We start from the raw sequence: 17429 nt of genomic DNA, 5'->3' as shown, positions 1-17429 counted from the left end.
GATACGGGTTCTGAAGAGTATATTAGGTACTATACTGGTGGCTCTGGGTTCAGAGAATTAAAGGGGGGATATTTGGGAATGTTGAGGGGAAAGCAGATAATAAGAGCAGGATATTTAAACTGGTGATTATGTGAAATTACTAAAAGAGATAGCAGTGAACAGGAGGGTGTTGGGAGATGGGGGAAGCTCTCTCCATTTACCCTCCCCATAATCTCCAATCTCAATCACAGGTTTTTAGAGCCATATATTCTATTCATGTTAGCTGTAGAAGTTTCTCTTCTACTTCAAGAAGTGAGGTAAGAGCAGAAAGAATTAGCTCCTCCCCTCCAGTCTGACCGAATTAGAAGGATAGTCCTAGTCTAAAGGCATATGTCAGTCATTGGGTATAGCTACAGAGAGAAACAGTAAAGCAATAACGTGTGTAGAAAAAAAGTGGATGGCTGTGTTTGCATGAATGTGAGATTGGGAGCATGTGTCAGAAAGTTCAGGATAAAATAACTCTTCTGCAATACTGTGATAATTTAAAAATAAATAAATAAATACAATAAATACAATACATAATACATATAATACACACATACATATGTACATACATACATACATACATAATACAATAAATAATACAAATAAATGCAATAAATACAGAAATGTGCAGCTGAAAACTAAACTTTTTACTGTGTAGTGATGCCTTTCACAACCTGACCTACTGAGCTACACAGACTACTACCATGCAATGAACTCCTTTATATATGAGATATACTTGAGGCTTTTCTGTCTGCAGGAGCCACAACTTATCATCACAGAGCAGAATTAGACTTTCCTACAAGGTGTATATCAAACTCTAAAAACAACATTTAAAACCCAAAGCAGACTAATGCAACATTTTATTTAAAATCTCTAGCTGAACAAAAATTAATAAAAAGGATGGTATGATCCCTCAATTTAGATAGGCAGAGAGAATGATAGATCTGTTGCTAGGAAATCAGATTTATGAGTTTATGATCATTTCATATGTTCTCTTAACTCTTTCTTCCCCATAGAAACCTTTACATTAAGAGGAAATGCCAATGGACAGCCTTGCGTATTCCCTTTCCAATATGAAGGCAAACAATACAACGAGTGCACAGATGCTGGTAGGTCAGATGGCTGGCTGTGGTGTGCAACAACTGAAGACTTTGATGCTGATAAACTGTATGGATTTTGCCCACTAATAAGTAAGTGCTGAATTTTACTCATTAACTTGTCATGAAATGGTGTTGAGAAAGCCACCTATTGAGCTAGCAATGAGGTAGCTAGCAATGAGGTATGCCTGATACCTTATTGCTAGCAATGAGCTATACCAGATACAAACTTCACAACCTCACGTCAAACCTTTTCAGAGTAACCCCAATGAAAACCAACTGTCTGAACATTAGCCCCAGTAGCCAAGTGCTCCCTCTAAAGTGAGTGGAGAGGAAGAGGTCCCTCCGGAACATGGTTCAGCCCAGCCAGGTTCTGACTTTCCTGCTGGAGGTGCTTATTTCTCTTCATAGACCAAAGAACTGAGGAGGCTCTTAGATGTCTCATTTTGTGGCTTAAGTGCATATAGCATGACCAGCTTGAATCTAGACTGTTATCATCCTTTCTAAAAATTCTCATTACTCTTTATTCCTCAGGCACGTACTGTACATCAATTCTTACTTACACTAATATATATATATATATTTTTTTTCTCCCTTAACATACTTATCCTATTTTGTTTTTGTCTCCTAAGGCCAGCCTACATGAAAATGCTGCTGCTAAAGTTATCCAACTCTGCCATCTTTGTACTAAACCTATGTTTGGGATTCCTCTACCTCAGAACACCGACTGCTTTGCTTTCCTTGCCAACTGCCTTCCCAATAGCACAACAGTTTCACAAGGCTTTGAGTTGTTCTGCAAACAAAGATTGCAGATGATCTGCAGATTGGTGCTACACAGACCATTTTTATAGCTCCTTGGACTGTCAAGGGCCAGGTACTCCAATGCCTGAAGATGTTACTTCTTTTGATGATGAACTAAGAGGGAATTTCTCTCCTGGAGAGCCTCCAGTGTCATAGTTCTTCCTTTGACTTCATCCATGATTTTTTTTTCTTTAATATATAGATGTGCCTGGTTTACCTAGTATTAGTATCCATTTTGTAAATAAAAACAAATATTGCATACTGTCTCACACCTTCTAAAAACTTACAAATTTTAAATAAGCTTTTAATTTAAAAAAATATACTTTTTTATTTGGTGACTAATCCGATTTCAGTTTTTCTGGTGTTTTAGACTTGATGATACCATACAGTTAATACAGTGCAGTTTTATAGCTTTTGCAGCTTCACATGCTTTATTTGCTTTTAGTTGATGCAATGCCAATCCCCTAAGAGCAGCATTCAATTTCACTTCTTCCAGATGACACAGAAAGATTTTGGACAGAAGATGTTTCAACTGGCATTCACTATCAGATAAATTCAGAATCGGCTCTAACATGGCACCAAGCAAGGAAAAGCTGTCAGCAGCAAAATGCAGAACTATTAAGCATCACAGAGACACATGAGCAAGCATATATAGGAGGTAAAATGATAAAGAACAGGACTGTAAAACCTTAAGTTATGCATGGGAGCTGTGCTGCCCCAGAGCTCTAGAGGAAAAAGTTGGCTGCCTTGTATTCTTCCAGCTCAGTGAAGAAGACAGGCTGTCAGGGGTGGTTCGGCAGGAGACAAAAGGGAGGTGCATCTTTGCCCTTACATTAGCTGTTTTTTTTGGTTTGTTTGTTTGTTTGTTTTTGGGGTGGGGGAAAGGACCGGTCCTGAATCAGTTCTGGGAAGAAAGAGGCTCCATTCCACCTTTGCACTGCAGGCAGGAGTTGCCACATCTTCTGCAGCTTGCTCCATCAGGGAAGGTTTCCTCCACTTGCCTTCCCCATTGGTGCATTCATTCCCAAGCAGGACTGTTGACTGTTCCTCAAATGTACCTCTTTCCGCTGTGGTTCAAGGATTATTTTTAATAATATCGAGGATATAAATGGTAACATATGATGGTGGCTAGATTTGTGGATACATTTACATACAAAAACATTGCTAGCACACTGTCTTATTAAGCTTTTTGATGCGTTTACTCCATGAAATCTGTTACAGAAATATATTAGTGCAATACTCATGAAAATATTTTTTGTTTTGTTTTGTTTATTTAATATCTCTTATTTTGTAATGAAACAGGAACTTGTGGCAGAGTGAGAGATGTAATTACTTAATAAGTAGTAAAATCAGATGTTGATTTTTCATTTTTGCTACCAAGATGAGATCTTTGCTATCTTTACATTAATTCATTTGCAAATCTTACTTTTTTAATCTGTGAACTTCATTAATGTGGAAAGCAGTATTTTTGGTCTAAACTGGTTTAAACTAAGAAATGTAAATTACTTTTGACTTTATTTCTTTTCAATGTACTGTTAATAATGAGAATAGGGAGGTACCATGACTTTCTTTTCTAATTTAGAGCTAACTAAAAAATTCAGTTTTGCATTCTGGATTGGATTGAACACTTTGAATTTCAACAGTGGATGGCAATGGGCTGGGGGCAGTCCTTTCAGATATTTAAACTGGGCTCCAGGTAAGAACTGTTTTATAATCTTTGAATGGATTCTGATAAGAAACCAACTAAAAACTACCCTAGCTGCTTTTATTACAGGGAAGTCCATGCTGATTTTCAATAGCCAAAGACCTAACCCTTTATTTTTATAGTACACTTTCAAATTAGAAAGTTCACTGTGGACATCTGTTATAGCTGGTTCTTTTATTTTCTCATATAAACAAAGAGCTTGTTTATGAATGGAGAGTCTCTTTTGGAGTGATGTATAACCCTGCAGATCAGAGATCAGAATTTTTCCATAACATCTTATCCAAGAGTATAAATTTAAATCAAGCCTTCCAAAAGTAGAAAAGTGTTTAGGAAATAGTGGCACTATGCTGTCTGGACAAATTCTAAATATTATTGAGAGCCAGCTCATAATTCCTCAACACTACATGCAAAGCAGCACTAGGCCACCTGTAAGAACAAAGACAAGGGTGGGCTTGTGGTGCTCCTCACACGTGGGGAGAAAGATCACCCAGAGAGGAGGAGAAGCAGCCCAGAGCTGGTGGCAGAGGTGTGGGTGGTGGATGCGGGGTTTGCCACTGCCAGGGCAGTGAGGACAGCAATTTGGCCACTACCCAATCATGTTCATGTTTTGAAAACTCTGAGTTTTCAAAAATTCTGTATCAGGCAATTTCCTCTGCTGCTTATAGATGTTCTTTCACACCACAACAGAAAAAAGAAAAACTTTTATAGGAAAGTAGAACTGGAAATTCTTGAGATATACTGGAGATATATCATTTAAAGGTGCATATTTTTAGTTAGGAGGTTTTTGAAACAGAATAAAGGCCTAGTTTCCGCTGTTCTGTCTATGAGCACCAGGATATCATGAAAAGATCTAGAAAGTTCCCAATATTATCCTAGGATGAAATCAAGATAGTCATTCATCTCACTCAGTGTACATACTCCACTCTCAAAACATAGACCAAAAACAGCATCCTGCAAAATACAACAGCAGTTATCTTGTGGGGGAGGGCTTCTTCATATCAAGCACAGAAAAAATCAGAATAACCTCATGTTTCTACTGATAATGTGATCTTTTTGTTGATGTTTTTGTTTATATTTGTTGTGAGATTCTATTTTCTCTCCTACTTAAAGGAAATCCTTTCTCAACCCCTGGGGAAATCTGTGGGGTGATGAATCCCAGACAGAACGCTAAATGGGAAAACCAAGCATGTAACCAGAGACTTGGCTACATTTGTAAAAAGAGAAACTTCAGTTCAAAACCTGACAGTATACCCAAGGGTAAGTTAGTCAAATAAAAAGAAAGATTTTTCTCTAACTTCCAGTAAGAACAATCTATAAAGACTTGTAAGACACAAAGGTACGCAACATTATATTTCAACCTCTCATTATGTATTAATCATCCATAGGAGAATATTATTATTTTGTTCCCTCAATCTATCATTCATTTTAGTAAAACTGATAGAATCTGCTCTGTCACAGTAACCAGTGTCAACAATCACATTTGCATAAATACTGTAGGAAGTTTATGGTTCTAATTTGCTTCAAATTAGCAATTGCCATTATTCCAATATTTATGTAAAAAATCTCCTCAACAGCAGTATGCAACTTGATGAGTTCATATGCAGAGAGCAGGAGGAGCAGCAGTATTCATACAGGCTGCATTTCATCCGTGGGCCACAGCTTCGATGACACAACCTTGTGTCTATGGACATGCCCCATGCAGGAGGGATCTGCCAGAGGCTGTCATCTGGGAATGTTATAAAAACTACTCTTATAGCAGGAAGAAAAGAGAGCTTTGGTCTCTCTTTCCCCCCAGAGTATAATTTTAAATTGTATCTCTGACATAATGTGGGCAATTTTCAGTGATGCTCTACTGAAGATATGAAGACTTATTCTTATCACTCTATTTGCATATTGAGCATACTGTGCCTTAATGACATTTGTTTTTCATTTGAATGTATTTGCATTTCTAACTAAAGCTTTATGTTTATTCATTTAGTACTACTTGTAAAAAGTGCTAGAGAGACTTCATTCTAGTGTTCTTTATTTTCCTCTTTATGAAATTATGCTGAAAATGTGTGCTTTTATTTTAGAGGAACTGAGACCTATTAAATGCACAGATGGTTGGTGGCCTTATGCAGGCTACTGTTACAGCATTCAGAGAGAACCCAAAACATTGAAGGATGCTCTGACTTCATGTAAGAGGCAAGATGGAGATTTGGCAAGTGTCCACAACATCGCTGAGTATAGCTTTCTAGTGTCACAGCTTGATAACAGTGAGTACACATGTAGTTTCTTTGCCCCATCTGTAATACAAAAGCTGGACCTCATTAAATATTAATGCTTTCTCTGAAATGTCACAAGCTGAAGGCCATATCTAACTTGTGTTCTGGTTGATGCAGTTATGTAAACAATGATATATATTTATCAAGACATACTCTACATTTTAAAACATTTTAAAGCAGGAAAAGAAAAAAATATATATTCCTAAAAGAGACACATAAAAACCTCCAACAATCACAGTATTTTTGCCTTTTTGCTATGTTAATTGGTTCAGAAATGAGCTCCAAATCTAAAAGAAATTTAACTTCTCACTGAGGTTAACCTCTTGCTATTATCTTCTTCCAAGAAAATAATATTTTTGATTTTCCTTGAATCTGTAGCAACCAGTCCTGACACTTTCTGGACTTGGTGACCACCACTGATTGGCCATTACAGACTCTCTCATGCTCCTCTGTTAAAGACATGTTTTGACAAATGCCTTGATGTCGTGTTCAGTATGACCTCCTGACTGGCAGGACACACACAGCCTCTCCCTGTCCTACACTCCCTGCTCCAAGTATTTTGCTTTACCAAGTCATAGGCACTCAGAAAGTTTGCAAAAATCTTTTGCCAGTCATAAAAAGCCATATGTTTATCAATTTCAGGATTCTTGGATGGCATCTGAGGCCAAGATACATACACTCTTACAGATCTGAACAGAAACCAGCGCTTTTGTTGAAGCACAAAATCACCTCTCGTGTACCACATCCCAGCTTTCATCAGTCACTGTTTTTTATGGGTTTGGAAGTGTTCATGGTATTGCATAGCAGACCATAAGCAAACCTGTCTCTTTTCATGTTTCAGAGCCAACAGAAGAGCTATGGCTGGGTCTGAATGACCTGAAGGCTCACTTCTATTTTGAGTGGAGCGATGGGACTCCTGTGACATTCACCAGATGGCAGCGCAGACATCCCACCTACATGCGTGGTCTAGAGGACTGTGTTGTTATGAAGGGGCAGGTATAACGATGCAGCCATTGTGTAGAAATGCAAGCTAATAACTGCCTCAAACTGAAGTCACTTGTCCCTACATGCTTGTTCAGGAAACTTTTTATATCTTAGCTTAAAATAATTTCCCCATAAATTTGGCATCAACCAGATGAGACTTCAGAGTATAGGGGAGGTCAGAAACAGAAAGGCATTATTTTCCTAGGGCTACTTTTTGAAATTTCTTACCTGGTACAAAGCGAGGCGCAGAAGCTTTACGTTAGCCTTGCTCTGCTGGCTGCAGCAATGAAAAAGGTTGTAGCTCTGGAGAGGGAGGAGAATGAGCAAGTAATATGTTATGTGGTTATCAAAGATGTTATTGGCATACCTTATTTTCCAGTCTGATAGACCATTAAGTTCCTCAGTATCATTTCATTAAGGCATGAAGACCTGGCATTAGGGCATGGTTCTTCAGCTGTAATGTAATAAGAACATTTACACATATCTGCCAAATAATCTAACCTAAAACCCTATAGTGTTTCTCACAGTTTGTCTGTCAGACTTTATTTTCCTGCCACATGTGGTTGTTTGGCTTATTAGACACATGGACACACAAGTACACACATACGCACACACACACACACACACAAAAAGTGTCATGAACTTTAAAAAATAAATAAATTGAAAATGCACAACTGATATGCTTTAGAACATTATTAATGTTTGTCACTATTAGGCAACAAAAGAATTGACCCTAAAGCAGATTTTATGAAAAAAAAAAAAAAAGTTTTACATTCAATTTTATTTTTTATATAATTCCATTTTTAAAAGAAAGCAGTCATTTTCAGTCTCTTCCTTGATGAACGAAATAATAGGATTTACTGTCACACACTTGGATATGCATTATTTCAGTTTCATTGATCTCTTGTCCATAAGTATAGTGAAATAATGCCTCTGTAAATGCAGATCCATCAGGCCCAGATGAGATATATCTTTACAAACCCTTTCATGAAACAGACAGTTATAATAGGCAATAGTGCTGACACTTCAAGATTTAATTTATTTCCTTCTTTCATCTCAAAATATCCTCAAATGAATGTTAAACCATTCCTCAAAGATATATATATATATATATATATATATATATAAATAAATCTCCACTGACAATCCTACAGTCTTATGTAATATATTTCAGTGGGCCTTGTAGTGAAGAAGGAGGAAAGTAGCAGTTTTCTTATGTTTATGAATGCCAATATTTTTACATGTATTTCTTCTTCCTGCTATTCCAGGATGGATACTGGGCAACTGATATTTGTGATAAGCAACTTGGTTACATCTGTAAAAAGAAGCCTTCGTCACAATCTCTTGAAAAAGAGATGATCACAGACCCAGGCTGCCAAAAAGTAAATGACCTCTCACAAATGATTTATGTTGGGAAAAATGAACAGGAATTAATTTACTTGTTGTTTCTTCTTTTAGAGTCTTTGCATTTGTTTGTATCTTCCACTCTTGAGGAAACTTAATCTTTTCCCATAAGCAAATTACTAATATATGTGCATACTTCATTTTTACTCTGAAAATACTCTAGAATGTCAAGATTCACTTACGCGTATATTAATACTTCCTTTCCTTTCACTTCCAGGTGACCCACCTTGTAACAAAATCACATATATCTTTGAAATCATTTCACTACTGTTCTCTCTACTTATGCTCGTAGCCAAACATGCAAAATTACCAAAAGGCACTTTGTCCCTTCTCTCAGATCTACTATTTACAGTCCCCATAGCAAAATCTTTACTCTATAGTAAGAACTATAAAAGAAATAAAATATTTTCAAAATATAAGATTAACTTTTCTGTACCATGTTACTACTGATGGACTACTTAGTTGGCCTTTCAGTGATATCAGCAGGTTATTTTTTCCCAACTAGTATTTTTTCCAAAATTCACTTTTTCAGAGAATCATTAAATCTATACCAGCCAGCATAAATCTCTCTAACAACAGGAAGAAGCATGGGTGTTTTGGTGATATTCCTTCTTTCCACCCTCCCCACAAACAAGCACCGGCTGGATTCCTCTTGGCTTAGAAAGTCTCCTTACACATTCCTCCAAGGCTGGCAGGGGCAGCTTTGGGGGGCTGTGTTTATAGCTGAATTAATTTCAGAATTGGAATATTTTTGCACTTCATTATGTCAGATCCTGTAGCTCTGGATCACTGGCTTATTATGGTGAGGTTTGCATAATCTCAACCTTACAGAACACTGGAATATGATAGCAGAGTCAAAATTTTCTCTGAAAATTTGAAGAGATGAAGAGTAATATCATAATGTCACCCTTTAAATAAAAAGGTCTTTGAAGGAGCAAACTGCAAACAACAACAAAAAGCAGATTTTATTAACAGATTTGCCTAGTCTCATCTTGTTTTTAAGTCTGTCTGCAACAAACTAAACATCAAATATTTACAGACAAAATAGTGGAGCTAATTTCTATATTGAAGTTTAATTCAATTTCAGATAAAGAACCTCATGTTTTTCACAGGGTTGGAAAATATATGGTTCTCACTGTTATTTGGTGGGTTCTGCCCTTGTAACGTTCTCAGATGCAAATAAGACATGTGAACAAAGTAAAGCTTATCTAGCCACGGTGGAAACCAGGTAGGAAAAATATCTTTCTTTCTACTTCCACATTAGTACTTCTGATTAAAAAAACTAAAAAAAAACAAAAGTCAATTTTTGAAAGCTTTTCAAACCAGTTCAATAACACTTTTCAAAAATATTCAGCAAAATAAAATTATCTATGTAGTAAAAAAAAAAAAAAAGACATTTTAGGGCATTTTATTTAACTAACTATAACAATTTTCAGATTTCGAGGGTTCTTGAGTTCCATTGTCTCTTAATTTTCAATTCCTAATTAAAGAAACATTTATTTTATTTTTGCTTTTCTGTTGAAAAGTGGTTACTACTATTTTCCTTTATTTACTGATGAATGTTATCTAATTATAGGAAATCTTCAAAAATATTCCCTAAAATACCATCTAAGCCAAATTTTGAACAAATATAGGAATGCTTCACGTACATTCCTTCCATAGCCAGAATGCGTCATCTCACGTATCCATACCTCAAATGGACTTTGCAGGCTTTATGGCCTCTGAGGAAGATGAGTGCTTTGTGAGACATTATGTAGCAAAGCTAACAGTGCTTTGGTCCTGACTTGCTGGTAGATTTGAGGCATCACAAAGTCTTGGACAATAGTAGTATACAATTATAAACTGATGTGAGCTGTGATTTGTGACGTTTCACAGAACCAGGCGGAAAGGAAAGAAGATACCTTTGCCTAAAAGGGAAAAGTTGTCCTTCACCAAATATTTCTGACTACATTTAAGAGCTTGCTGAGGTTTTGCTTGAACTTTATTGAGGACCTGTTTCCTTGGGGCCATGCTGGCATGATAGAGATACATCTATTTTTATCAATCAGATTTATATAGCAAATAGTATTTTGTGTTTGAGTACTGTTTTCCACTTCAGAAATGAGCAAGCCTTTCTGATTAGCCTGACTGGGCTGAGGTCTGAAAAATATTTCTGGATCGGTCTCTCTGACACAGAAGAACAAGGGACTTTCAGGCGGACCAGTGGTGAAGCTCCTCTCTTCACACACTGGAACTCAGCAATGCCAGGTAAGCTCTACATGGGCACATCCCTTGTGATTGGAGTCTGTCTGAAATTCAAGCATGTTTCTGCTTTCCATCTCCTCATACTGGAAATTAGAGAAGGTACTTTTGTGTTTACAGCTGTAGGTGACCAACGCTGCCAGATCTTGTGTTTATCCCTGGTGTAACACACACAGTTGCAGCTGAGTGCCAGGTGCTGCTTAACTCATTACTTGTGAAGTTGGATAGAAACATATTTATCCTGAGCTAGACCAAAACCAACAATGTAGAGGAATTAATAAGGTCCATGGGTCTCATTTTTTTCAGCATTTTTAACACCTGTTAACAACAACTCATCAAATTAAGAAAAATGATTATGGGCTGAGTATTTGACCCACAAGGTGCCCATGTGAGAAATGGACAGCAAATGTCCAGCTGTTCTGCATTTCAGCAGAACATATGACTGGAAACCCTTGCTTTTACTGTAGCTAGTTATGTTTCAAGAAAATCTTGCTGTACTTGATATCACCTTTCCTGAAATTGAATTACCTGATATTGAGAACCACAAAGTAGTTGACAGTCCATCTGCTGTAAATGTAAATAAAATCAAGTGCTATTTGCCCTGTGATTTGCCTGGGGTTGGCAAGATGAGGAATATTTGTATCCTAAATCCATTTTTGGGAAAGGTGTCTCTCTGAGACTCATTGACCCCTATCTAGGCTGTAGCAGGAGATACTTAGAATAATTTTATATCCAGGATGGCTTTTAACCTGCATAATCTGCATCTTCCTTTTCACAATTTTGTATGAATAAAATCAAATAGCCCATTTCTTAGAAAGCAATTAGACTTTGGTTTCATTCATTTCTTTTATATATCACAAAGGAAAAGAACAAGGCTGTGTTGCCATGGGAACTGGAACGAATGCTGGATTATGGGATGTCATTAGCTGCCAGGAGACAGCAAATTTTCTTTGCAAGCAGTGGGCAGCAGGAGTTCCACCCCCTGCTCCTCCTGCGCAGGTCCCTGCAGCTGCCTGCGCCGAGGGCTGGGACGGAGCCTCCCAGGGAGACTCGTGCTACAAGGTCAGTGTGCATCTCCTTCCCTGCAAGCCTGGGCACGGGGGAGCCCAGGGGTCAGTGCCCTGCTCACCCTGATGTGCAGGGACCCAGTGCTGGGACATTTTTGGAGAATTATCTTCTCCTTGGAATTCAAGTGAAAAACAAGCAAACAAACAAACAAGCAAAAAAACAACCCTAAAACAACCCATGAGACATAGCCATCAAAAATAACAAAACTCAACAACGAAAAAGCTTGCTACAATGAAAACAGAGAGCTAAAAATGTTCTTTTATTTAAATGACAGGTGAGAACCTCACTCCATTTGTTTACTTCCAAGAATTTGGGACTTCAAACAAATATATCTCAAGAGTTGGCAGTGTCACTTGACTATGACATTATTTTCTAAGAGAAAATTTATGAGAGCCTGGCCCTTCAACAACCTTTCCTCAGAGAACGTGATACTTTTAGATCCGGACTTAGTTTGCCATTCATGACACATCAGCAAGTAAAAATTCTGTGCATTCTCTTGTTTTAGCTGAAAATGCCTAGAAATGTCTTATTTTTTTTAAAGAAAAAGTAAAGTAAAAGCAAAATAGTACAAGGAAAGGTCAATAATCTGAAACATTGCTCTTCCAGATCTTTACATAAGTTTCTTCTCACTTTCTCTCTTGAGACTTTCCGCCTGTTCGAAGGACGGAGATGATTTTAGCTCTGTATTTAAATGGGTCTCGACTTTTATGTCACACCCAGTTAATTACTGTTACATTATTGATTTTGCCATTTACCAAATTGCTGCTTATCCTTTCTCAAAAATGTCAAGCATCCAATTCCTTACTTCGTGAATGTGTGTACTTCACATCAGGAAGCAGAGCTATATGTATGCTTGCACAATAGAAAAATCTCTTCCTCACCCTGTAACAGCACCTTGTATTACAGCTCTTTCTGCTCATCTATCTTTTCTATTCTAACATATTGAACTACCCACCACCTTCCTTTTCTTGATAATTTCCTGCTTTCTACTGCACAATGCTAAGACAGGACTCTTCTATTTTTCTTTGAGCCTTTCAGTGGTCAAAGTTCCAATTAAGTAATAAATTATTGTGACAACTTTTGTTCTCCCTAGTCTCCTACACTACTCTTCCCTTATTATTTTAAAATAGAGGAAGGTAAGAAAAAAATACAGTCTACATTACTAATGTTTAATATTACAGGTCTTGACAGATGTTACGTTGCCTTACTCAGGAATAAAGTGATGCTGAAGTGATACTGATCTTAATTACATAGTCAATTATATGTTATATTATATTTAGTAATTTATTATCACATTTTTTCTCAACAGTTTCTTGTGAGGGAGGGAAACCTAAAGAAGTCTTGGTTTGAAGCTGAAGAATTCTGTAGAGAAATAGGAGGAAATCTGGTCACTATCAATTCAAGAGAAGATCAGATTTTAATATGGCGGTTAGCATTGTGAGTACTTGTACAATGTTTCATTTTCATGTTAATGCTATACTAAATAAGAATTCTATCAAAATGTATTGGGAACTAGGCAAGTGAGCAAATAAAAACAAGCAATTTTTAAAAGAAAATGGAAAGACATAATTTGGGAATATCACACTGAATTATATTTTCAAAAAATATGTATATTTCAGCTTGAATATTTCAAAATGGTTTTGATATTTCTGAAATTTTTGTAAGTTTTTCATCAAGGGTTTTCTCCAAATTTGCTCAACTGTGTACATGTTAGCCCTCTTCCAAAAGGGAGGCATTAAATTGTTTGGCTCTAATTGTGCCTTTTTTTTTTTTTTAAATGGCTATGATTCATATTTTAAGACACACATTCAAAAAACAGCAAAAAAAAAACACAACTAAACTAAACAAAACAAAAAACAAACCTTGAGGTAATATATAACATAAACTGAAATGCAAGGAATTAATGTGGAAATTTTCAGACTATAAACTGAAGACTTAAATCAAACAAACAAGAATTCAATTTCATTCTTTTATATAAATGCTGTAAATGCCACATTACACACAATATAGAAATTATAGCATTTTCCCCCAAAATCAGACCACTACTTTTTGATTGCATTTCATATTTAATATTAAGACATCTCAATGATAAATAATATATAGATATTTAAACAAAAAACTGTGTTTCACATAGTGGTGAATTCAGGTGTAATTTCTAAAATTTTTCAAAAACATTTAAAACTATTGTATAGAAAAGTCTTCATGATCTCATCCATTTTCATTTTATTATTTTTTAATATTGTGAAGAAACGAACATATTTTTCTTCGTCTGCTAAAGCTCTTTGATTTAGCATATTAAAATTTTGGGAAGGGAAAGTTTCCTGCTATATAGTGAGTGAGATAGGAACCTATTGTATATGATTCATAGATATGGGGAGATAAACAACAGAAACTTTTAAATAAACTTCAAAGGAAGTGTCAAGAAGGAAATCAGAGAAGTTGAAAAATATATTTTTTTTAATTTTCATTCATTAAATCATATTTCATCTCTCTATTCATGCTTTACTTTTACTAAAACCTTTCCTATGAACTCCTGCTTCAAGCAAGAACTATGCTCCTGACTCGAGGATGGGAGCCCAGACTAGTGCTATGCCACTCCACTTGCCCATCAAATTAAATTCAAGTGCAACATGCCTTGTCTCAACAAAGTGCACTTGGAAAGGGTACAGGCAGTGAGCCTGGCTATGAGCAAGCAGTGAAGGAGCAGCTCCCAACTGAGATATGACAGAAAACTGCATGTTTTCATGTTTTTTAGCGCTTATACCATAGCTCCTTTTTCTACACTCATGCATTGTTATTGTACAATTTCTTTAGGGATAAAGGAGTGCACATGCAGGGGTTCTGGATGGGTTTGTTTCTCTTAAATCCTGCTGAGGGATTTGCCTGGATTGATGGCTCTCCTGTGAGTACTTATTTGCTGAAGGTTAATTGCCTTTCTGACTTTTAGAATATATAGATTTTCATGTTTTTATGCTTTTCTTCCAATCTCTTTAAACTTTTGGCAGGTGCAGGGCAGCACTTAACGCATCAGCTGAACAGCTGCAGTGCTCAGTGATGGCACTATCTTAGCACTCTAATGGAAGTACAAAGCTCTGTATTGTCATTCCTGGTGCCATGTTATACCCCATCTTCCACAGCACAAGCTCCTAGATCTTTGCTGCACCCCGGACTAGGAAGTGCTGTGTGACAGACAGTACAGAGAAGTCAGCTTGCCATCTCTTATGAAGCCAGATAAACATGACTCTCTCCATCTATCTATTTTTCCTCCATCAGAAACATGCTTTTCTATAAAGTGAAATTTTTTCACCTTCTCTGGGGAGCAAGGGGTAAAGTGAGCTGATTGGCATGACTTCCACAGCCCTCTCAGAACTCTCTGAACTCCTTTCAATCCCATAAATGAGGTGCTTGGGATGATGAGACCCTGAAATTGTGTGATGATGACAAACACAGTCACTTCCACTCAGTTCAAAACGCATGGTAATTGAGATGTATTTCCCACACAGGTAATTTATGAGAACTGGGATAAAGATGAACCCAACAACCATGAAGAAATTGAACATTGTGTTATGTTTAATAGATCACCCCAAATGCGCTGGAATGACTTGCACTGTGAACACTTACTTAATTGGATTTGTGAAACAAAAAAAGGTATGATTAGTTCACCATTTAATTGGAATGATAAGCACAAGTTCAAAAGCAAATTGTATGGATTTCAACCAATTGAAAGGAAGAAATATATTTGGAATTTTTCATTTGAAAATTTGAGTAATGAATGCAACACAAAAGGAGAGGAATGAACTGAGCTATTTCAATTGTACTCAGATGCAGGAAGTTAAAGATATCCCTCTTACTTTATCTCTTGCTTTATCTCTTCCTGCCGCAAGTTGAATAAATTTGCAAGACAAAGATACTTATCTCTTTAGCAAGGATTTCTCTGCTTTTATCTCCTCCCTGTATTTCTATCTGCTCTGGGCTTACCCAGGAGACCTAAAGATGGAAGGGACTAAGAGTTCCCTGTACAAAAGATTAGAAAAGCTTTGGTTCCGGTTGTGAAACTAACAATGGGAGCCAAACAGAGGGAGATGTTGCTATAGGAACAAGCAACTCTGAAAAGCTGATCAAAACCAGAAGGTAGCGTAGCCTTGAGGGACTCCTAGAACCACCTTAAAAGCTCCCTGAAATTAAAAGAAAGCTGGCTTCACACAGGGAATGAGTAGGAGGCATGATAGTGTGGGTAAGGGAGAAGGAGCTGCACAAAGAGAACTGGGTATACCTCATACTTCTGCCAACAAGCAGCTATCCTTAAACAGTGAAAAATTACTTATTGAGTAATTAAAAAATTACTTATGCAAACAGGAAGAATTACTGTTCCCTTGTGGGTAGATTAGTCTTGCAAATACACCACCAAACGCCTGACTTCTGTGCACCAGCCTGGAGCAGCACATTCTGTGCAGTCCTTTCTGGCATGCTGAGCATGCTGCTTCGTACAGATGTGGCTTTCTGCTCTTGATGGGATTACTCAGGGGGAGTTCAGAAAGTGTGACAGAGAGACTCTGATCAGTTTATCTTGACCCTAGGTGATCTTTCAGAAGTTAAAAATAAATAAATAAATACATAAATTAGACCTTGTTATTGTGAGTATAGATTAGATGATAATCCCCATGAGAGGGGAGAAGCTCAGCTGTTAATTCTCTCATTTTTCAGCACTTAATCCCATTGTTTGACCTGGTGTGCCTTGAGATCCATGCATAACGTTGTTCACTAAATGTCTTACCGTACAGCTCCTGAAAGAAGGAGTTGCGCTGAGCATATTTTTCATAAATTATTCACTGTTGGTCACTTCCACAGCATTGCAAAAGGCAGCAGGCAAAAGTCAGCACAACTGGAGCTGGGTCCAACAGGGGCAGTCACCTTTAGCAATGCTGTTCACCTGGAAACCTCATGCTTTCCAGTATTCTCCAGCTGCTTTCAACTTCTCAAGGAGTTAAAAACAAAGAACAACAGCAACAAAAAATCAATCAATTTATGACCATTCTATTAAAGTCTCTTAGTTGGTATGACACTCACGAAGACAAATTTTTTTGTTGAGATGAGAACACGGGTACATATTCAACTAAGATTTTTTTTTTTCCTTTTTGAAAAGCAAGGACAGTTAGAGTTAATTAGGATTAAAAAATAAAATCCAAACTAGGTTAACAATATAAATTCACTATGAATACATTTGAATAATCCTAGTACTATTCTTCACTATCTGCTTAAGGAGAAAATATTCAGAAATTTCCAACAGATTTTTTTATTATTATTATTTTTTTGCTTCTCTCTCATGTAAACTGTTCTTGTTCTTTCTTTAATAATGTGTTCCTCTATATCAAAGCTCAAAAGAAAAGAGGAAGGCTAATAACTGAATGAGTAGAAAGCTAATAGATTTACTGGTGTTTGTGAAGAAAAACAAAAAAACTAGCATCCTAGCAGAGCTACCTTTGAGGATCTACAGCTAGCCCTGGGTATAGCATCAGCTACATTGCTGCCTCCTGGTCTGTACTGTAATCAGGAAGTGGGATTTGGTATCTATCTACTGGCTCTCCATACATTGCCTGGCTCTCTCCAGGACTCTCTTAAAAACAAATTTGCCAAGCAAAAGGGAAGCCATCAGGATAGTAGGAATGTATCTAGATACTGGAAATGATGTGTGGTGTTAAGAAAATTATGCTTTCAGTACTTTTGAGTAGTTTACTATTCAATAGGTAAGCCTGAGAGTTGAATAGATGGATTATGGTGTCTGGTACTTGTTCCGTGATTGTAAAAAAATATCAATAGCATGCTAGGCTTAAAATATGAAAT

At 36.9% G+C, this 17429-nt stretch overlaps 1 protein-coding gene across 1 annotated transcript in view; it reads left to right on the top strand.

The window, feature by feature from the left end:
- Positions 1-17429, top strand: part of LOC118247516 (macrophage mannose receptor 1-like) — a 76237-nt gene that overhangs the window by 41005 nt on the left and 17803 nt on the right. The window contains exons 19-31 of the mRNA XM_050709353.1: positions 1041-1214; positions 2419-2580; positions 3505-3618; positions 4738-4884; positions 5700-5882; positions 6733-6887; positions 8144-8257; positions 9392-9507; positions 10378-10526; positions 11383-11582; positions 12898-13025; positions 14403-14490; positions 15092-15236. Of these exons, the coding sequence (XP_050565310.1) occupies positions 1041-1214; positions 2419-2580; positions 3505-3618; positions 4738-4884; positions 5700-5882; positions 6733-6887; positions 8144-8257; positions 9392-9507; positions 10378-10526; positions 11383-11582; positions 12898-13025; positions 14403-14490; positions 15092-15236 (1875 nt within the window). The remainder of the gene's footprint in view (positions 1-1040; positions 1215-2418; positions 2581-3504; positions 3619-4737; positions 4885-5699; positions 5883-6732; positions 6888-8143; positions 8258-9391; positions 9508-10377; positions 10527-11382; positions 11583-12897; positions 13026-14402; positions 14491-15091; positions 15237-17429) is intronic.

The sequence above is a fragment of the Cygnus atratus genome, chromosome 2 (genome assembly GCF_013377495.2).
Source record: "Cygnus atratus isolate AKBS03 ecotype Queensland, Australia chromosome 2, CAtr_DNAZoo_HiC_assembly, whole genome shotgun sequence".
Classification (NCBI taxonomy): domain Eukaryota; kingdom Metazoa; phylum Chordata; class Aves; order Anseriformes; family Anatidae; genus Cygnus; species Cygnus atratus.
Note: the sequence above shows the minus strand (reverse complement) of the source record. Positions and strands in the feature narration are given on the sequence as shown.